This window comes from Oncorhynchus mykiss, chromosome 5, assembly GCF_013265735.2.
Source record: "Oncorhynchus mykiss isolate Arlee chromosome 5, USDA_OmykA_1.1, whole genome shotgun sequence".
Lineage (NCBI taxonomy): Eukaryota > Metazoa > Chordata > Actinopteri > Salmoniformes > Salmonidae > Oncorhynchus > Oncorhynchus mykiss.
Genome location: NC_048569.1, coordinates 32085761 through 32109256, shown reverse-complemented (window position 1 = coordinate 32109256; position 23496 = coordinate 32085761). Strand labels below are relative to the sequence as shown.

The window sequence follows — 23496 nt, the reverse complement described above, 5'->3', positions numbered from 1 at the left end:
TCATATCAGCTGACGCTATCAAATCACACAAATTACATCTACCATCAACGGAATCTTTCTCATCTTGTCTTCTCTGGAATTGAAGAAGTGAAGAAAGCGGTACATAATTTAGCATGCGGGCCATCCTTGTATTTTTCACATGTACTGTCCTGATGTGATGGCTCTGGAAGGAAACAGAAATGGGAATCTCTCAATGAATCTCTCAATGATCTCTCTGTGGGAGTGAAAACACAGTAGAAACCCTTGTGTTGAGCTGTCAGACAACATTCCAAACCCAAGCTCGGTCCTTTCAAAATAAATTAAGGTGTTGTGTTGGATTAAATTTGTGTCGCGAGAACAACATGTGTTACCCCACCATATGATCATTACATTGTAGTGTGCAGTCATTGTATTTTGAATGATGCCATGCGCTGACTCGAAATGAAATGGAATAACACTGTTGAAAGGGAAATAGATTTTTAATTTTTAACATGGAGGTTTGGAGTCAATATATGAGTGAGGGGAATAGATTTGGAACCTGGTTGTGTGCGTGTGTGTGTGTGTGTGTGTGTGTGTGTGTGTGTGTGTGTGTGTGTGTGTGTGTGTGTGTGTGTGTGTGTGTGTGTGTGTGTGTGTGTGTGTGTGTGCAGTATATTCTAGTCAGTCAGAAAAACAAAATAATTGCAAAGTGCCTCTTATGTAGGGTGACCGAAATGAGAACAGATTAGGTCTCAGAATCCTAGAGTAAACATTGCCCTCTGTTTCACCCACCCCAGTGTGACCCTGTCCCAAAAGCGGCAGAGGACAAAACACATGTTTATGCCGCTTTATTTAATTTCTTCCTGATCACAGCAAAGTTCCTGTGGGAATTTACACCACAACCACCAACTCCCCTGGCAACCATATGTGTTGTTTATGCTACAGCAACTGTACATATTATGCAGGCCACTGTTTTGAATGTACAGCCATTGTTGATGTGGTGATGATATTGATGTGTACTGTACACTCAGATGGTGGAGGGGGTCAAACGTATTTTTCTGAAGCTAACAAACTCGAATTGTGAATTATGACATTAAAAAAATTGTGTTACAGTCATCACCACATTTTTCCTGAAGTTTAACTTGCTTCTTCTGTCCTTTTCTCTAGGCTCCCAACATGTTTACACTGAATATGACCGCTGCCCAGCCAATGCACCTCATAATCACCACAGACTCAAAGCAGATCATATACACTGAGGCCCATGCTAACACGGATGTCAGCATTTACGTAAGTACCACCTCTCCTTATGTAAGTGTTGCCTTTTGCCTCCTACTTGTTTCCTTAGGGGTTTGCATCTGTTAGTATAACAGCATCACATTAAGTATAGTATGAAGACTATCTATGCAAATTATTATTCCAGAAATATTACACTAGCTGGGAGGAAAGTAGGTGCTAACTTCAACGTCTTAGGCTATTAGACTTACATCTAAATGCCCAATAGCCTCTGTTGCAATAGAGAAGGATCTCGGGAGGTATGACTGCATTGAAACTGATAGCTGGCTAATGGGAGCTTGGCGAGGGCTTGGAGTCTTGCCTGGCATTTCTCCTGTTCCTGCCAGCTGAGCTGCTCTGCTCTGTTTAGCGCTAGTGTTTGGAGCCTGGGGAGGGGGGGTAGAGCCTCACTGCCAGGCCTCCCTACTTCCATCGTTAACCAGGAGAGAAATGCTTTCCTGCAGGGCCAGATGGACCAGCTGTATGACATAGCAACCAGCCGCAGCTGTACAACCCCCCGGGCCAGTTTGGAGAAGCAATTACCCTTGTTAGTTTAGTTTTGTGGTCCCTAAGGACCTGTATGTATTTTATATATGGTTAACATCCTAAAAAGGGTCTCAGAGTGTGTTGGAGTAGGGAGCGATCAGAACAAGCTAATACCCACTGGGAACAAACGTGGTTTCAAAATAATTTGTCAATGTATTGGGACATGGAAAATTCATTGGATTTGAAAAAAGTCATCAAGGTAAATTGTTGTTTTGAGGTGAAATTACAGGAGTCTGTCACCATGGTAACACACTTTCAACATAGACAAACCTTGTGTAAAATATGTTGAATTTGTACCTTTGAAACAATGTCAGATCTTCAACATTGCATCCACTATCATAAAAAAACAATAAGCTGGGCAGCACCTTCTACTGGAGTCTATCTACAACTATTAATTTGGTCTCTCACCCAAGGTTTTAGCTCAGCCGTGCTTAGCTTCGACCAAACATTGTCACTGACTCCTACCAATGTGCTATTGTGAGAATGATTATTGATAGAGCTCTTAATACCTAATATATTCACTGTTGCTATCAAAAGACATGCCAAAGGGTAGGTTTAACAGAACAAATTAAATGTGACCAAACTTTATAAGTCATATGTCCTCAATGATGCTATTTAGGTCTATATAGCATTTGCAAAGTCAACAACAGCTATTGTTTCAATTTAATCCAGGGTTCAACAAATTAATAATCTGATATGTTGGATTCAAGTCTCCATCTAAGGCAAATCAAACTTTAAATACACTTTAAATAATATATTATTTAACTTCAATTTTTGGTTGAGATGTAGACGTGAGTCCAACATATCAATGATTAATTTGTGGTAAAACTGGAATTAAAACCAGACTAAATATACATCTCATTCAAATGTTGATATATTGTTGCGTTGTCAACCAAACACAATTCAATAATACTTTTGTAGTATAGTAAATAGCCTGAGGCTATCTTAGAATCTAATGTAACAGTATTTATTCAACCTTAAAATCAGTAACACATCCATGGCCACATATTGAGGTTAGCCTACTGTAACTATAAATGTCTTCTTATGTCATCATAGAATGTGTGCATGTTCAAGATGATAGTATGCAAAGGTTGCAGGTCTGTGGAGAGCTTCACAATTGCTATAATAGTCAGAATAGTCAGAATCTCGAACAGCATTGACCACTTGCAATATGTACTTTTAATATAATCTCAACTGCAATCCAGGTCATCTGGTCATTAGATGAAGAACAGTGATAACACATTCAATTGTATAAATCCAAAATATCTGACATTGTACACCCATTTCAAGTTTGTTGTGCTTTTAAATGGTTGAAAGCATAGTGATAACACATTGGGAATTCAACAACCTTCTGCCTGTCATTTTGAGTAGGTGAATAAATATCTCAACAAACTATTACTCACATTTCCACGTTAATGTGACATAGTTTGCCCAGTGGGTCGTCTCAGTCATACTGTGGATGTATAGTGTTATGGTGGAGACATTAACTTGAGTATTGTGTTGTTTCAATCATCCCAGAAAGAGATGACTCCAGAAGAGAGATTGTGCATCTCAAAGGGTTTCGTCTTGTCAATAGAATATTGGAAATGAAGCAGAAGGGAAAGTGTGCATCTCTAGGACCGATAGGATGTTTTGTTTGGAAGTTTGAGTAAATGATAGTGTTAGTGATTTGGGATCCCTGCCTGGGAATTGAACCAACCCTTGTCTGCAGCATACAGAACTCTTGCTTTTCATCACAATGAAAGCTGAGAGTTCAGACAAAGTCCACAGCACAGCACATCCTCCTCTTGAGCTCTGCTTCTCACACAAGGGGTAAAATAACTAACTTTATCTTTTATCTATTTCAACCCTCTAGTCTCTGTTTAAGTTGGCCATATCAACTTCTCAATAACCTTCCACGATAAATAGGACTATTCAATGTTTACAACACTGTCAGCAGTATATCCTTGAATGTCCTGCAGATAGGGGGAACATTGCACATGAAGAGGGGATGTTTTTGTGGGATGGAAGGACGGGATAGTGGGTAGTGGATCACTGGGGAGTGTTACCATTTTAAGGAAGAAGGAAACAGCATCTGGTGTGTGTCTGAGGAAGTGCGTCACGTGGCTGACAGATCTGCTGGTTACTTGCCTAGTGTTCTATCCAGCTGTGACTGGGACAGGGACAAGTCACCGCACACACTCAGATGGGACTGAGTACATTTGCTTACATTCACAAAAAGCCACCAACCTGTTGGTTCAACATCAAGGTTCAAGGTCTCTCAACCTCAATTGTCCCTCAAATCCTAACTGTTTTAGAAGTTGACGGTTGTTCCCATCTAATATGGGGTAGTTTACCATTACACCAAGTCATAATACACTGTGGTCTCTCTCCCTACTACTGTATGTTACGTAAGAGTTAATTATCCCTCTGGAATTGTCCCCTGAACGCCCTCGTGGAGACAGTTCAGGATGCGTCTTCGGAGCCAAATGGACAGAGACAGAGACGGATAGACAGGCGAGTGGCCTTGTCCCGAACCTAATCTCTGTTGGATGGGTGCCTGTTCTAAACAGCCCATCAGATAGCTCTCTCTGACAGAGACTTATATCCCCCCGACTCCAGGCTCATTCAGCCCCTCTGGATCAGGCAAAGGGAAAAGTTTTTGGAAGCGCCACTCCTTGCTCGGACTACTTCCTGTCATGCAATATATCCCCGGGCTGTGCCATGTCGAACTCTGACCCCAAGGAGACAAATTCCTGTCTATATTGTTCCTTCTCTCATTCATTGATCGCTCTCACTCTTTTTCTCTCTTTCTGACTTACTCCTTTCTCCGCCTCTCCTCCTCTCCCTCCATTGTGATGTGTTTTATTTTTTTGTCCTCGTAGTTTCTTGTCTTTTTATTTCGATCCAATCTAAACCAAATATACACGCATGAGAAGGACCAATCAATCACACAGGTTTTCTTGGCTTTCAGCAGAGCCTTCTGGCTGCAGCCGGCAGGGCTTCACACACACACACACACACAAACACACACACACACACACACACACACACACACACACACACACACACACACACACACACACACACACACACACACACACACACACACACACACACGCACACAACCAGGTTCCAAATCTATTCCCCTCACTCATATATTGACTCCAAACCTCCATGTTAAAAATCTACTTCCCTTTCAACAGTGTTACACACACACACCGCTAACATGAAGGTCCAGAAAGAAAACAATCAGTGGTCTTTTTTCCAGACCTCAGTTTTCAGCCTAACATCTGGATCACCAGGAAATACATGGACTTTGTTCCTCCAACTCCAAACACAACGACTGCTGCTCTCTCCCCCTTCCCTGGCCTCTTCTTGGCAAAACACTGAGCACATACCTCCTGTGAGTTTGTGCAATGCAGCATAGCTAATTGTGTTTGTTGTGGTTTTCATGATATCCATTATCATGAAATTAATTGTAGTAACACAGCAGACCTATTTAAGTCCCCCCATTCCAGAACAAGATGTCCATCTGTGTGCTACAGTAGCTGGAATGCAACGGTAATAGCTATGAGAACATTGATTGGGGAGAAAATGAAGCCATTGTTGAGACAGGATCCAAAGGGAAATAGATATCTGCTGAATGCCATCCATCTGTTCTGTATAGTATATACATTGACTAGTCTAAACCACTTGGACTAATGATGGCATGTTTTTTTTATATATACTTTTAGAAGTATAGCTGTCTTTTACAGCTATGAGTTTCCGAATGTCTTTTTTAAATTCCAATTCAATTCTTGAATTTGAATTTAATTTGAATTTGCCACACACCACAGGAAGCAGCATTTGAATTGAATTGGAATTAAAGAAAGTATCATTTAATTCAATAAAATTCTAATGGCTAATTTAGTACTATACATGTGTTTATTTTTGACATATGGAGACCAATTTCTGTGGCCTCCAATTGCTCTTAAATACAAGTAAAACTAAATGCATGCTCTTCAACCGATCGCTACCTGTACCTACCCGCCTGTCCAACATTACTACTCTGGACGGCTCTGACTTAGAATACGTGGACAACTACAAATACTTAGGTGTCTGGTTAGACTGTAAACTCTCCTTCCAGACCCATATCAAACATCTCCAATCCAAAGTTAAATCTAGAATTGGCTTCCTATTTCGCAACAAAGCATCCTTCACTCATGCTGCCAAACATACCCTTGTAAAACTGACCATCCTACCAATCCTCGACTTTGGCGATGTCATTTACAAAATAGCCTCCAATACCCTACTCAACAAATTGGATGCAGTCTATCACAGTGCAATCTCTTTTGTCACCAAAGCCCCATACACTACCCACCATTGCGACCTGTACGCTCTCGTTGGCTGGCCCTCGCTTCATACTCGTCGCCAAACCCACTGGCTCCATGTCATCTACAAGACCCTGCTAGGTAAAGTCCCCCCTTATCTCAGCTCGCTGGTCACCATTGCATCTCCCACCTGTAGCACACGCTCCAGCAGGTATATCTCTCTAGTCACCCCCAAAACCAATTCTTTCTTTGGCCGCCTCTCCTTCCAGTTCTCTGCTGCCAATGACTGGAACGAACTACAAAAATCTCTGAAACTGGAAACACTTATCTCCCTCACTAGCTTTAAGCACCAACTGTCAGAGCAGCTCACAGATTACTGCACTTGTACATAGCCCACCTATAATTTAGCCCAAACAACTACCTCTTTCCCTACTGTATTTTATTTATTTATTTATTTTGCTCCTTTGCACCCCATTATTTTTATTTCTACTTTGCACATTCTCCCATTGCAAATCTACCATTCCAGTGTTTTATTTGCTATATTGTATTTACTTTGCCACCATGGCCTTTTTGCCTTTACCTCCCGTATCTCACCTCATTTGCTCACATCGTATATAGACTTGTTTATATTGTATTATTGACTGTATGTTTGTTTTACTCCATGTGTAACTCTGTGTCGTTGTATGTGTCGAACTTCTTTGCTTTATCTTGGCCAGGTCGCAATTGTAAATGAGAACTTGTTCTCAACTTGCCTACCTGGTTAAATAAAGGTGAAAAAAAAAAGAAAAAAAAAAAAAAAACTATCTAAAACATATGGATGGAACAGATTGTTTAAGACTCATTCTCCTTACATGTATTTAAAATAATTACAGTAGTCTGGAAATATTCTAAGATCCTTTTGTAGGTTTAGAATAATTCATAACTCACTTACATATCATACAAAATTCCCAGAATGCAAAAAAAAAACGACAGAATGGAAGGGATCAACCTAATCTAATGAGAAAAATACAAAAAAAGACAATAATATTTGAAATGGTATCCGTATTCTTTGCAGTAATAAGTGGAAGATGTTTTTGATAAAAGATTTGTCAAAGGAATAAGACTTTCATGCTTAATGTCTCAGTTGAATTTAATGTCTCAGTTGAAATTATACTTCTTTTCATTCAAATTCTGCTTCCTGTGGGGTGTGTTCAATTAAAATGTAAATTTCAATGAATGGGTTGAATTGAATTAAGAAATTCAGAATTGATCCTAACCCTGGCACGACTCTTAGGTTACACTGAAACGTCACTTAACCGCCCCATTACAGTAGACCCCCTACTTGAGTGATTCATCTACAATCCATTATTCCTCTAGCCTGGCGGGGGAACAGGGGAATGTGTGTTGTGGTGTGTATGCGCTAGGCTGGATGTATATATGTATACCCGTATGGAGCCAGATTCCAGCCGACTCCACTGACGCACATAGTTAAAAAGGTCCCATTTCCCTGCCCCACTCAGGAAGCAAAGGAAAGACCTTGGCTCCAACTGGGTTGTGCAAACAGGCTTGTGGACACTTTACCATAATAAACATTCCTTTTCAAATGGCCCTGCTCTGCTCAGAAAATAAAGAGAGAGAGAGAGAAAAAGAGAGAGATCAATAGACAGGCAGAAAGAGGGCGATAGGGAGGAGGGTGAGGGGGTGCATGCTTTAATGTGGCTGTTGGGCAAACATGAGTTAGCAGGCTCTAAATAAGGCTCTGACAAGCAGAGCTGTCTGGCCCTCCTAGAGGTAGTGTCTTAATGACTTAGGGCTGTATATAAAAAATAATCCCTCCATGTACATAAAGGAAACAAAAAAGAATGTAGTGGATCATGTTAACAGACATATTCAGTCATATTCAATTGCCTTGTACATGTAGTGTATTTATTGATAAACTACTGCCTAGGCACACACGTCTTCTCTAAGAAAACTGGACAAATATACTTGTGAGAATAACCTGAGAATAGTAGGAAATTAGTAGTTTGTACATTTTTATAGCAGCCTCCTCAATACTCTTCTATGATTTAGTTTGACCAGGGGTCAAAGAGATACTGGGTATCATTATTGCAATACAGGTTCAATTGATTTGAACCTATAGAATCATAACTTGACATGCAATAATAGATAGATGGTCAAAGTCTTGAAATTAAATGTTGAATGTATTTTCCTTTACTCACCAGGTGGCAAATGATTCCAATATGCAAATCATGGGGACAATTGTGAACGTCCAGAAAAAAGCCTTTCCCACAGACAATAAAGATATAGTGAGGTGGGCCGCCGAGAAGTTTGGTGGGGTGACGTCCTTCACCACCATCCAGAACCCAATGAGCATCGCTTCCACAGGGAGAGAGGGTGAGACAGATACATACAACGTCCCTCAAACTTACACAATTCTCAAGTCCTTTTTTTGCTTTGTTTGTTAAGATAAACTGTGGCGGTATATTGGCAGATAATGTAACACATCTGAATAATACATGTTAATGATTTTACAGGAACAAGACTTCCAACTGGCTCCAACAACTGTACTCTTGAAAATGAATGGCATGCGCTCAAGCACTATCTGAAGTTAGAATCAAACATGCGTTTGCTCAAATCCTGCTCGAACCAGCCTCCCCACAGCCACACTGAGAAAGAACTGTACATCGTCAACATCCCGGAGGATGTCAGCATTCGGTACGACACCGAAGAGTCTCTTGGCTGAAAACATTAGCAACAAATTCCATGATAGTGGCATTATATAGGTGATTGTAATGTGTGTTGGTGCTCTTGAACTGTAAAGTAACATACTATTTTGTTCTTCCAGCCTTGTCTCTGTGCACGTCATCAGTGAGAGGCAGATCAGTCTGTTCCTAAGAGGACCTCAGGGTACCGTGTGGAGCATCCATGACCCAAAGCACACCAGCTTCAGTGTAAGCACTGGACAACATCTACTGCTGGCTAAATTGTAGTATCAATGTCTGAAACTGAATCACCAATGACTCATATGTTACCTGCATTTTTCTGGTGTTAATTTCATGCCCAGTTATGCATAACTTGAATTATTATATGTGACTGACAAAGTTGTCCTATAGAAATGGAAAAATACTCTCTACTATATATGGTTCATTTGATCTCTCTTTCCCTCTCTCTCTTTCTCGCTCAGTCCAACAACGTGATCCTGCTTGCTGCCACCAGCATGATGCATAAGATCCCTCCCACTATCACCATCTCCACAGACAGTGCTGATGCTGTACAGAAGACGGCCTTGGACCATTTCAGAGCCAGTACCATCACCAGCTACTCTGAGATCCGAACCGAGGGCACCATGGTCACACTGGTCCTAGGGAATAAGGAACACATTTCAGGTAAGATACAGCTAGAGACACAGTGAGCATACAGTGCCTTGCAAAAGTATTCATCCACTTTGGCGTTTTTCCTATTTTGTTGCATTACAACCTGTAATTTAAACAGATTTTTAGTTGATTTCATGTAATGGACATACACAAAATCATCCAAATTGGTGAAGTGAAATGAAAATAATAACTTGTACATATGTACAGTATTCACCCCATTTGCTACAAAGCCCCTAAATAAGATCTGGTGCAACCAATTACCTTCAGAAGTCACATAATTAGTTAAATAAAATCCATTTGTGTGCAATCTAAGTGTCACATGATCTGTCACATGATGTCAGTGTATACACCTGTTCTGAAAGGCCCCAGAGTCTGCAACACCACTAAGCAAGGGGCACCACCAAGAAAGGGACACCATGAAGACCAAGGAGCTCTCCAAACAGGTCAGGGACAACGTTGTGGACAAGTACAGATCAGGGTTGGGTTACAAAAAAATATAAGAAACTTTGAACATCCCATGGAGCACCACTAAATTCATTATTTAAAAAAATGAAAGAATATGGCACCACAACAAACCTGCCAAGAGAGGGCGCCCACCAAAACTTACGGACCAGGCAAGGAGGGCATTAATCAGAGAGGCAACAAAGAGACCAAATATAACCCTGAAGGAGCTGCAAAGCTCCACAGCAGATATTTGAGTATCTGTCCATGGGACCACTTTAAGCCGTACACTCCACAGAGCTGGGCTTTACAGAAGAGTGGCCAGAAAAAAGCCATTGCTTAAAGAAAAAAATAAGCAAACACTCGCCAAAAGGCATATGGGAGACTCCCAAATATGGAAGAAGGTCAAATTGAGCTTTTTGGTCATCAAGGAAAACTCTATATCTGCCGCAAACCCAACACCTCTCATCACCCGAGAACACCATCCGGCAGGGACTGGGAAACTGGTCAGAATTGAAGGAATGATGGATGGCGCTCAATACGGGAAAATTCTTGATGGAAACCTGTCTCAGTCTTTCAGAGATTTGAGACTGGGACAGAGGTTCACCTTCCAACAGGACAATGACCCTAAGCGTGCACTTGAGTGGTTTAAGGGGAAACATTTAAATGTCTTGGAATTGCCTAGTCAAAGCCCAGACCTCAATCCAATTGAAAATCTGTGGTATGACTTAAAGATTGCTGTACACCAGCAGAACCCATCCAACTTGAAGGAGCTGGAGCAGTTTTACCCTGAAGAATAGGCAAAAATCCCAGTGGCTAGATGTGCCAAGCTTACAGAGACATACCCCAAGAGACTTGCAGCTGTAATTGCTGCAAAAGATGGCTCTGCAAAGTATTTTTGTTGTCTTATTCCTTGTTTGTTTCACAATAAAAAATATTTTGCATATTCAAAGTGATAGGCATGCTGTGTAAATCAGATGATACAAACCCCCATAAAATCTATTTTAATTCCAGGTTGTAAATAGGAAGAATGTCAAGGGGGTGAATACTTTCAGAAGCCACTGTAGTACTATTAGCCTCTAGCAAGGGTAGAATGACTAGGGAGTTGTGTTATGACACCGTTCCTGTCAATTGTCTGTAAACTTGCCCAAACAGTAAATCCAAATTCAGAGTGACCAGTTCAACAAGAACATAAATGCTCATATTGTTGTTTGGTATAATGGTGCAAAACTGCAGTAAAAAATATGCTTTAGTAAGCTCTCAGTAATTGGTAGCTAACAGTATGACATTGTTGCCAGCTAGCTCCTGTAGTAGACTAGCTCCTGTAGTAGACTGGCTCCTGTAGTAGACTAGCTCCTGTACTAGACTGGCTCCTGTAGTAGACTAGCTCCTGTACTAGACTGGCTCCTGTAGTAGACTAGCTCTGTACTAGACTAGCTCAGTACCAGAGTGGCTCCTGTAGTAGACTGGCTCCTGTACTAGACTAGCCCTGTACTAGACTAGCTCCTGTACTAGACTAGCTCCTGTACTAGACTTGCTCTGTACTAGACTGGCTCCTGTTCTAGACTAGCTCCTGTAGTAGACTAGCTCCTGTACTAGACTAGCTCTGTACTAGACTGGCTCCTGTAGTAGACTGGCTCCTGTACTAGACTAGCTCTGTACTAGACTAGCTCTGTACTAGACTGGCTCCTGTTCTAGACTAGCTCCTGTAGTAGACTAGCTCCTGTACTAGACTAGCTCTGTACTAGACTGGCTCCTGTAGTAGACTGGCTCCTGTACTAGACTAGCTCTGTACTAGACTAGCTTTGTACTAGACTGGCTCTGTACTAGACTAGCTCTGTACTAGACTAGCTCTGTACTAGACTGGCTCTGTACTAGACTAGCTCTGTACTAGACTTGCTCCTGTAGTAGACTAGCTCCTGTACTAGACTAGCTCTGTACTAGACTAGCTCTGTACTAGACTGGCTCTGTACTAGACTGGCTCCTGTACTAGACTAGCTCTGTACTAGACTATCTCTGTACTAGACTGGTTCCTGTAGTAGACTGGCTCCTGTAGTAGACTAGTTTCTGTAGTAGACTAGCTCCTGTAGTAGACTGGCTCTGTACTAGACTAGCTCCTGTAATAGACTAGCTCTGTACTAGACTAGCTCTGTACTAGACTAGCTCTGTACTAGACTAGCTCCTGTACTAGACTAGCTCTGTACTAGACTAGCCCTGTAGTAGACTAGCCCTGTAGTAGACTAGCTCCTGTACTAGACTAGCTCTGTACTAGACTAACCCTGTACTAGACTAGCTCCTGTACTAGACGGGCTCCTGTACTAGACTAGCTCCTGTACTAGACTAGCCCTGTACTAGACTAGCTCCTGTACTAGACTAGCTCTGTACTAGACTAGCTCCTGTACTAGACTAGCTCTGTACTAGACTAGCTCTGTACTAGACTAGCCCTGTACTAGACTGGCTTGCTTAGTCAACATTATTATTATTATTATTTAGGGTTAGGGTGTTTATTAACTAATCAGTTCAACTAATCTATATGGTGCACCAATCCTGTAGTATCCTGGACAAATGGATTATTACTGTCGGGTGATTTTTGTGTCTTGCTGTCTCAGTCACAGAGGCTGTACCAACCGAGACAACCCCATCGCCCCCCAGCCCCCCTCAGATGCCTCTACTCATGCAACTGTACACCTCTCCAGACTACCGCTCCCCTCTGGACCCCAACACCAAGGTGCAAAGCGACAAGAGGATCTACGCAGAGGTGAGAGCCCTTTTATTTATTTCACTCCAGCACCCTCCCGCTCTTAGTAATCCACTCCCAGTTCCTCAGCCGTGCCCACATTCTCACCCCCTAAGCCCTGCACACCTTCACAACTGCACGCTCCGAACACAGAGAGCAAACATCTCTTCCATAGTATGGCAAGCTAGACAGGTATTCATGTTTGAGAGAGAACTTGTTTGAGAATAATTTTGATAGTATCGTACTATTTATGTACAGTATATAACAACATGCATGATAGAGCGTGACCATATACAGTTATGAGAGCAAATACATCCACCAGCAAATACATCCACCAACATCTCCCACCAGGCCTGCTCTACGCTACAAAATAACACCCATACTGTAGTGTATGCAAACATTTCCAGGACTCCAATCATTCCTGTCCTCACTTTACATCCCTCTCCTCTCCAGATCTCAGGGCGGACACTGGGGGAGATTGTCCTGACCATCAAGGTGATCAACTGCTCGGTGCGCTCCAAGGGTTCTTGCCCGGTGGTGAGGGACATGCCCTTCAGGCCAGAGGTATGCTCCTCCACCGTGTGCCCCAACAGTACCAGGGTTAGCTTCTCCTTAGAGCTGCTCCAAGACCTGGCCTCCACTAGCTGGGACCTGGAGTGCTCCGTCAAACTCTGCTTCAGCGAGGTATGTAGGTGGAGGAGATATGGGTGGTGGGGGGAAAGAGGGGTATTGCTTTATTGACTTATAGGACACAATATTTTGCTGTAATTTATTTTTGTATCTTTTCTTTAATAAAAAAATTGGTGTGCCGAAACATCCAAATAGATGTTTCCATTGAGCATTTATTCATTAAATCTGAAGTTTTTCTCTGACACATTTATTTCAACATCATAACAGTAGCTATGCTTCTAGTACGTGTACTTTTAGAGTTAGACTGAAATATCATAAGCAGAGTAGATTCTTAAAGTAATAGTGTGTGCCAGCATGTTTAACTAAACTATGTTAATTCTAAGCTGTGGCTTAGTCAACAAGCCAAATCTCCAGTGAACTTTCACTTCATCATCAAGGCATTTTTGGTGTTTCGAGTTTACTTTAGTAATTTTTAGTATCTTTGTCAACAAAGTACACTTAATGATTGGTTTGTATCACTCTCTCTTTTGGTAATGTCTTGTAGAAATGTGGAGATGGAGGAAGAGTGAAGAGGAACTTGGAGGTCACCCAGACATACATCCCGCCACCAAGTGAGTTCAGTTTTAACTGCAAAGTTTTAAAGCCTTCCAGCTCTGTTGTTGTACTGTAGTTTGTCCTTCTGGCAACCCTGTCCTTCATTTTTCTCTGATCAGTTTTGGCATCAGGTAACATTTACAGTACACATGATAATCCCATTGTTAGTCCTAATCAAGATTCATAAATTCATATTTGGGTGTATTTTAAAACACGACTCTTCTCTGTCGTTGGGATGACCCTACCTTCCCCTATTCTGCGCAATAGTTTTTTCCTTTAAAAAAAAAGAAAGAAAGATAGTCAAATGAAATCACCACTAACACTGCTGTCAAATGCAACAGTAGGAGAGACACCACATTGTCCTCCTCAACCCTCAATAATTCCTCTATTGGAACATTCCATCATCCATTTCATTCTGGCCACAGCAGAGGCTGGCTGGCTTGTCTGTCCATCTCGGTTGTACTGCCTACCATCGAGCTCCACTCCAACGTTGGGCCAGTCATCATGCCGATGATGAGGTCAGAGAGAGACGGGTCATGGAGGGGATGTGAGGTGGGGCCTCCTCCTTAGGAAGGCCTGCAGCCTGACCTTGTGGCCACAATCAGCCAGTAATGACCCTCGGAGGTGATCCATTGTGTCCGAGGTCTGGCTGCTGGGCCGTCTATCCAAACATGGGCCCCGGGCCTGGCGCTATTGTCAGAGACAGAGGCCCTGAACACAAAAGGGGGAAGGTGTTACTCTTCAAAGGGGAGGACAATCTCCGGGCAGATGAGTCAGGAACAAATATCGCATTCCTCAACCGCTGTAAGCCCAGAAGGGAAACCCATCATTTTTTTGCAAAAAGGAAAAGAAAAGACGACAAACTTCAGATTCATGTTTTGGCTTACCACACAGCTCCCCAAATTTGGCCAACAACTTATTTTTTCCTGCAATTTCCTCACACAGAAGAAGAGGATACAGGTTGGTTTATCAGCTGATGTTGGTGTTTTAGGCTGATGCTGCCAGGCCCTCACTGCTCATTTTTGTTATTGTGTCCCTGTTTTGTCAGCCAACCCATTATGGTCCCTATGTCAAGGAAAGGTCATGTGAGTGCGTGGAGGGACTCAGGATGAAAGGGAATCCGTGGCAAGGGATCAACGTTTTTTCCCGTTAAACTTCAGGCAACTCCTCATTGACCTCAACGCTCCTTGCATCCATGCCTGCCCACACAGTGCACACACCAAACAACTGGAGCCAACCAACTCTATGGGCTCTCCGAATTGGTCGCCTACGGTCATGTAGTCAGTTCCACTCAGTTCTTCTTCAGAATTCTGGCCAGAGAATTGGAGCTCAGTTGAGGCCGACTGACTGCTGCTGGCTGCTGCTGGGAGCCTCGCCTGTTTTGATTGGCCAGGATATGGCTTCCCCTCGGCTGTCCTTCCTGTTTGGTAGCTATCCCCCAGAGGACTCTTGGGAGTCATAGTGTTGTAGTGCAGGCCTGCAGCTGTCCGTCCCCACCACCCCACCTGCGACGCAGCTTCTACTTCCTGTCCCTGTTTGCTTTCCGGCCCATTCTGGAAAACAAATGTAAAAAATACTTTAAAACATTCTTCTGTTTAGACATGGACTGGGACAGGGCCTTTGAGTCGGTAATACTGGTAGTAGATAATTCCCCTCCTATAAAGATTACTTTAATCACTTACAATCTAATTCATGAGATTTAATTGAAGGATGTATCCCACATTAGATTCATTATGATGGTACACAAGCATTTCATTATGTTGTGACAGCAGAGCAGAGATGGATTTTAATAGGGTGAGGGGATGAATTATCTTAATTATTCTTATAGATTAATCCATGGAAACCATCAATAGCAATATTAACAGTCTTGAAGGATGATGGCAAGCGGTGCAGCCAAACAAACAGAATACAGACCCTCATCCTTCCTGCATCCTGTCTTTCCTGTCCTTCAAGAAAAGAGAGAGCCTAGTGTAATGCTGGGCCTAGTGTAAAGCACAGGGGAGAATGACTGTCATTGAAGCCATGGAAGTTCAAGGCTGACAGCGGTACTGCAGGCATTGTTAGAAAACAGGATCCCCCACTATAGTGAATGGAAAAATGGCAATCTGGTCAATCTTCGTGTAAATAAAATAGAAATTCAAGACAACCAATAATTGCTTCAAATACACCAAATGTATGTCCGCAAATACACCAAATGTATGTCCGCACGCAGAAGAACTTAAGGATAATTGAGTTGCTAATGGCAGCCTGCAGTACCCCAGTCGGCATTCAACTTGAGTTACTCAATGAGAGGGGGCAGCACTGAGCCAGCCTGCAAAGTCACATCCTGGAGGGTCAGTGCTATCGGGGATCCTTGTGACGTCCCTACCCTCCTAACCCTTACACTAACCCTAACCTTAACTATAACGTAATCTTAACCCTTAACCATTTTAAATGTCAACTTCAATGGGTTAAGGACATCCCAAGGAAACTGGATTGGAGTAGCTCAAACTGCGCATGTTATGTGAACATTTCATTATACTTAATTTGGCTTCAATTAGCTATTGAGTTTTCACATAGGAATGTATGGTGTCACGTGATTGATGGCTTTGTCCATTCATATATTCAGTCATTGTTAAGACACAGGATGGCTCCTGCCCAGAGGACGGATGATTAGCTTCCTCCCAAATTCTCAGGATCCATGTTGGAGATTTCCATTAGGGAAGTAGCAGAAGCTGGGGAACTTGTCTGTGTGTCTTCGTGTGTATACATTTGTGCACGTATGCTTGCGTGCTTGGATGCACACGTGTTTGTGTGTGTGTGTGTGTGTGTGTGTGTGTGTGTGTGTGTGTGTGTAAGTGTGTGTGTGTGTAAGTGTCAGTGCCAGAGCTAGCAGCACATGGCCAGAGCCTGTTTTCAGCTAAGCTGATTTGAGAGCTCCGTCGAGGGAGAGCAATTTTGCCTCAGCCATTGGCTTAAGAGTTGTTTTGTTTGCTCCTACGTCTGTAATTGCTGGAACAGCTTGTATGGGACAATGCCACACACAGGCTGCCCAGGGGGCACTGCCAGGGCCAAGCAGTGTGACCACAAACTTAAATTCACATGATGACAGAGCCAAAACTTCATCACATCAGTGATAACCATTTGTTTCCACAAACAGATTTGGCCTCAATTGTGCAATGTGCAATGTGCAATGTGCTTGAGACAAAGAAAAATGCATGAGCTTGTAATGTTAACTGGTTGTGTGCTGGAAATGAGGAAATCATAGGAGGAATAATCTCTCAGTGATTCCACTGATATCCATGGATATCCAACAATTCTACTAAACACCTCAATGTGAGACATTAATTCATGTGTTTCTCCTGTGTGTTCTAGTGGCGTGTATTGACTTTGGTCTGTCAGCCGTGCTGGGCATTGCCTTTGGAGGTTTCCTAATCGGAGTTCTGCTCATTGGAGCTCTGTGGGTCATCAAGATCCGCACAGGTGAGTCGGAGTCTACCTATCTCTTTTGTGGTGTTACATTTACATACCATACAAAAGGGTTTTTTGAGGTCTATTTCCCTTTTCATTCAAACTTAATTTAAAACAGTATTATTTTGTTTTATGGGATCTAGGATACCCCACCGGACTGGATGTAGGATCGACTACTGCAAACCTCTCGAGTAAGATGCTAGTCACTGTTTCTGGTTGATGCCAGTCCCAGTTAAACGTATAGAGTTCTATTTTCCCTGAAGGGGGAATAGTAGAGTAGGCAAACCATATCGATGAGGTAAACCTGTCTCCTCCTCCTTTTCTGATCTTTCTCATGATCACTATCCCTCAAACAACCAACCAACCAGTCAATCAGTCTTTATTATCCCAGAAGCAGTTGGTTTGCAAGCTGAAATTGAGTTTGACAAATTGGTTAACATCAATAAAAAAATTGTCCTTTCTCTCCAGAATGTCCTTGCTCTCTGACCAGCAAACGGCAACCTGTCTCCAACAACCCCTCCCCCTCTGAGAACAGTAGTGCCAACGCCAGCATTGGCAGCACTCAGAGCACGCCAACAAGCAGCATGGCATGACACCATCACCACCACCGTCTCCCCTCTCCGTCACACTGAGGGGGCTCCATGCTATTTGGTCGGTCTTTCACAATGCTTAAGAAAGCATTACCCCCTCTCTTTAGTCACACCACATCACACATCCTTTCTCACCAACCTGAGGGGGGTTAGGTTGGGGGGGGGGGGGCAGCTGTAGTCTAGTCTAGGCTCCTAACACCCTCCTCTCCGGCCTCCCAGCAAACGTTCCAGACTGGAAGTCAGAGAGGATGGAAAAAAAGGCCCTGGCTCCCAGCAACAGGAAAAACAAAGCATATCCCCAAGAACTAACAGGAAATTCACTGCATTCTTTTCAATGAATTGTGCCTCTCTGATGGCGGCACAATAAGAATCAGTCAGGGGGGCAAAAAAGACAAAAGATTGACTTTAAAAACATTATTAGATAAACTGTTTTGGCTCTCAACATCCACAATTGTTGTGATAGGAAATGTCAAGGCCCCTTTTTCCAGGCAATTTAGAGATAGATTCTGGACTGACATCCGTTCTTTGACGTTGACTGTAGTTTGAATTAAAATTTGTATTACTGTATATGGGTGGCTGGAAGACACCATATCAGATTTAAAGATTTCAGACAGTAAAAAGCTAGAATATCCCATGTTCTCTTCCAACAACAAGGGGAATCTGTCTTCATGGGATTTAGGAAAGATTGGGAAAAGGCTACCTCTTAATTTATGTAGATATCGGATTGTTAAGCATAAGCTTGACAATGGCTTCTTCTGGTGAGCTAGTGAGATAAATAAAAACTATTTTCTCTTTCATTCCATTTCACTTGAGTTACATCATATTGTTTTGCTCAGAGCCATCTCTTACATACAAGCAGAATTTATAGCAAAACATTTCTTGCAAGTCAAATGTTGCACGATGTATACAAAAGTATGTGGACACCTTTTCAAATTAGTGGATTCAGCCATTTCTGGTGTATAAAATTGAGCACACAGCCATGCAATCTCCATAGACAAACATTGGCAGTAGAATAGCCTTACTGAAGAGCTCAGTGACTTTCAACATGGTACCGTCATAGGATGCCACCTTTCCAACAAGTCAGCTTGTCAAATTTCTGCCCTGGTCAACTAAGTGCTGTTATTGTGAAGTGAAAACGTCAAGGACCAACAACTGCTCAGCCGCAAAGTAGTACACCACACAAGCTCACAGAACCGGATGTCTGTCCTCGGTTGCAACACTCACTACAGAGTTCCAAACTGCCTCTGGAAGTAACGTCAGCACAATAACTGTTTGTCTGGAGCTTCATGAATTGTTTGTTGGGAGCTTCATGAAATGTCCGAGCAACCGCACACAAGCCTAAACTCACCATGCGCCATGTCAAGCGTCGGATTGAGTGGTGTACAGCTCGCCTCCATAGGACTCTGGAGCAGTGGAAATGCTCAGTGGAAACGATCAATTGGAACACCGACTGCGAGCCAGGCCTAAATCGCCCAACATCAATGTCCGACCTCACGAATGCTTTTGTGGCTGAATGTTCCTACATCTAGTGAAAAGGCTTCCCAGAAGAGTGGATTATGTTATAGCAGCAAAGGGGGGACCAACTCCATGTTAATGCCCATAAATTTGGAATGAGATGTTAAACGAGCAGTTGTCCACATACTTTTGGTCATGTAGTGTGCATGAGCCTTAGCAAATGAGTTGGTTTTATAGTAATTGTTAAAAATATAATATTTATCTGAAATTGTATGTCTGATTAACATTTCACTTTCCTCAATGCAAACCAAAGTCATCACCAAAGCAAAAGTTGTTACCAAATAAATTGCGCTACATTATTAAAGATGGAAAAAAAGATTCAAAATCAAAATGATTGAACTCAGGAAAAACTGTGGCATTATTGTAATTTAGCGTGAAATTATTTATGTCAAGTGCCAAGGAAAATGGAAATCAGATTGAATTGTAAGTGCAAACCCGTTCTATGTGTAAGTGTACAAATGTAAATGTATTTTGATTGTATTGCCTTTTTTTTAACCTATTTTAAATTGCTCTCACAATACAAAGTAAAGCCTTGTGGTTATGACCTGCTGGGTATAAAGACATTCCTTTCAAACATTCCATTCAGCCGTATCTCCTAAAGAAACAGCAATACTGTACCATAAGTATACAGTATATCATTTAAAATGTTATTGTAATGATTGTACTAGTTATTTTATAGTTCAGTATGCCAATCTACAGGGACACAGATTCTAATCTATATTTGTTAAGCAGTTAATAATTCATTCGTAATTAATTTGTTTTGATACCATCACCAAAAGCAGCGATCTTAAAACCAAGTGAGCTTCCTCAACCCAGCACTGTGTTTTTAATGCCCCAACGTGTTTTTTACATTTTATTTTTAAAATGATGTAGCTAATAATGCGTTGTGTGTGTGTTTCTGTGAGTGAGTGCATGCATGCAAGGGTGTGTGTGTGTTAGTGCATACAGGTGTGTGTGTGTGTGTGTGTGTGTGTGTGTGTGTGTGTGTGTGTGTGTGTGTGTGTGTGTGTGTGTGTGTGTGTGTGTGTGTGTGTGTGTGTGTGTGTGTGTGTGTGAATGTACTCTAAGATGTGTACACTCAGAGGCAAACATTATAAATTGCCACTTGAGTATTTACGTAATATGAGGAGTTAATTCTATATGTAATGTCCATGCAGTTTATTTTGTAGGAGTGTTGTTTCTTATATTCTTATTTGATAAATTCCATAGCTTCTGTGTTATTCTCCATATGTTCCAAAGAACTTGGACTATTCCCTATTACAAAATGCAGTTTTTTTTTTTACTTGTAGTCATTTGTAACCAGATGGCCGTAGATTTATACTTTCTATATTCCAGTTTAAATCGTATGATTTGTTTTGTTATTCATTTCTATAAACATCATTAAAACAACCATCAAGTCGCTAAAGCCAAACTCCAGAGCCCACATTACTGGTGTTATGTAAACAGTTATTGTTGCTCTAACTTACTCCATTCAACTTTAATCTCACCCTAAACCCCCTGCCATACAATAACAAAAGCTAATCTTCTCTGATTCAAGATACTCTGTACTGGTGTGATAGGCTGATGCATTCCATTTGTAATACTGTGGACCAGCAGCACTTAATTTTTTTTGTTTGGGGGTACGGAAACGAACCTCATCCACCACCGAAATGCAGCACCCACCTGATGCACAGCAGCCATTGTGTGCCAAAGACTTTAACACATGACAGTCAGTGTATGAGTGGCATCCCCTTGAGCTGAACCTCCAAACAGGCAAGCAACAGTGGATTGAGGGAGAGTTGTAGTATCAGACAGTCAGTGACAGCTAGGCTCTTTGTGAATACTGACAGAACACAGGGTAAATCAGATGAGCCGTCAGTTAATCCAGTCGTTAACCCAGCAGATTCCTGCACGACCTCTGGCTCTGACTACTTCTGCTCAGAGATGCACACGCACCAAGCAATCTTCCACACTCTGCACGTTTCCCTGTACTCACAATGATAGACAGATGGTGTATGTGTGTTTAAGACCGTGTACGTGCATTTGAGAGTGTGTGTCTATTGGGAAGGTGTCTTTATTTCAATCCAGAAAGGAGAGGGAATCTTTGTTATTGAGTGATCAACTCAACGCAGCTCTCAAGATGGGACGCTCCCAAATAAGCAAGGTCTACGTGGTGGAGCAAAATGTCATCCAGTATTTCTGTGATCACATGCAATGGTAGTCACTCAAACAAGCTGATTATTTTTGTAGTTTTATGACATAATATGCTACTGCTCTCCACAGCATTTCTGCCCTGAATTTAGCAAGCACTATCGACAAAGATCCGTGGAAAAAAGTTGTGATACACTACTTTCTGCAAATGGTCAGTGTGAGCCGGAGTGACTTGACACAACGCAAGCCAAACAAGCTGTACAAACAAAACGTAAATAAAGGGGTTTTAGTCTGCCATGAAGCGTTCATCCATGTGTACGGTTAAGAGTCTAGCTACATTTTCAGCTATTATACATTTCAAATTTAGTCCGAAATTTGTTTTCATTGCAAGTTAAAGCGTACTGTTAGCTAGCTAGTGAACGTTAGCTTGCTGGCAAACGTTGCATGTGTGAACTGTGAAGTAATATTATTCCTATCTCAGAAACCATTTGCATTGCTAGTTATAGTCTAAAGTTAGCTAGCTAGCTAACATTGAACCTAGTTGGTTAGCTTTAGCTACCTGCAGATTCAGACTACAGCATTTCATGCATGGTTGCTGGCTATGACAATCAGTTTGTATTGCTAGTAGATAAAGTTTATTTTTACCTGGAGTGTTTTAGTTTAGGCTACTACCTTACTCACTCTGTTTAGCACATGGCCTTACATGTGAATCCTTAAATAATGGCTGGGTCTAAGGCTTAAGAGGGTGTGAATGATGCTAAATATAGGGGTAATCAAAGAAGAGCTCTCCTGTAGGGTTATCAAAACATTCAAGAGCCATTTTATCAAAAGTGTGGTTACTAGTTTATCAACTTGCAAATAATTACTTTCCCATTGTTCCTCAAAAATTGATTTTCAATTTTGTACATCTGAGTCTCTGCTTTTATCCAATGTAAAAAACACAATTTCAAATGTTGCTACAAAAGATTGAATCGATTGGTCACATATTTTGTAACTAAAAGAATACATACAACCTGAATACATTAAAACTCCCCTGGAGAGAGAGGAAGAATAAAGTGGTCAAGTACTATATCTAAACCCTAGTTAACCATTAAGTCACCCCACACACAACACAGCTCCCGCCACAGGAATTTTATTCACAGGAATACCTTTTTATGTTGTCTATTTTTTTCTGAAATGAAAGCAACAACATAAAATCCTTTTCCTCATAGTGATCTGTACTGGGCTGCTGTGTTAGAAATTAGGCCTTAGATAACGAAGCTTGGATGCACCTGTGTTTAATGTGTCTCTCTACACAGAATGTCTTTGTTAGAGTCTGTCATCTTAACAAAATGGCTGCTCCAATTTTTTTTTTTTTTTTATGCGTTGTTCTCATGACACAGGGAATTCCATCTTTCCTTTCATGGCACATTGACCAAACTAAAATTATACCATATGTATTTGTATGTTGTCTTTTGAAAAATGTATATTTTATTTGTGTATCAAACGTCTTAATAAAATGAATAAACCAAAGGAATTGTTTGTGACTCTTATTGTGATATCTTCAGATCTACAGTATTATGATTCCCTTGCTGCATTACATGTAAGAGCAGGGTTAAAGACATAACATAGCTGCTGTGCGACTCAAGCCACTGCTATATATTGGGTCTCCAACAATGTTAGACACACAGTATCAGAGAGCAATTATAATATAGGCTTGCAAGCTGGGCCGTGCACTTTCACAGGCAAGGCAGGGAGTATCACACATGAAGCCAGCCAGCAGCAGCATGCTTTTAGTCTTCAATTAATCACTTCCGATCATGGGAAGAAAGGAACAATGTGTTTTTAAACTAGAGCTGTTGGATTTTGTGTGTTCTTAAGTACCACACAATGATTCATTTGGTTTTCAAGGATTCGTGCTGTCTGTATGTAAATTGCAAAGTTGACTTTTCCACCCCCGTGCTGTTGAAGGTCAGCATTACATGAGATATAGCACACCCTTATTACTG

At 41.7% G+C, this 23496-nt stretch overlaps 1 protein-coding gene across 3 annotated transcripts in view; it reads left to right on the top strand.

Moving 5' to 3' along the window:
• The window catches only part of LOC110523606 (endoglin), a 64795-nt gene extending 41775 nt beyond the window's left edge, over nt 1-23020 (top strand). For all 3 annotated transcript variants that reach the window (XM_021602463.2, XM_036977275.1, XM_036977276.1), the window contains 11 exons: nt 1126-1245; nt 8270-8441; nt 8582-8762; nt 8893-8998; nt 9232-9433; nt 12472-12620; nt 13053-13283; nt 13774-13840; nt 17178-17285; nt 17417-17464; nt 17742-23020. In XM_021602463.2, coding sequence (XP_021458138.2) covers nt 1126-1245; nt 8270-8441; nt 8582-8762; nt 8893-8998; nt 9232-9433; nt 12472-12620; nt 13053-13283; nt 13774-13840; nt 17178-17285; nt 17417-17464; nt 17742-17866 — 1509 coding nt within the window. In that variant the 3' untranslated portion in view covers nt 17867-23020. The remainder of the gene's footprint in view (nt 1-1125; nt 1246-8269; nt 8442-8581; nt 8763-8892; nt 8999-9231; nt 9434-12471; nt 12621-13052; nt 13284-13773; nt 13841-17177; nt 17286-17416; nt 17465-17741) is intronic.
• The last annotated feature ends 476 nt before the right edge of the window (nt 23021-23496 follow it).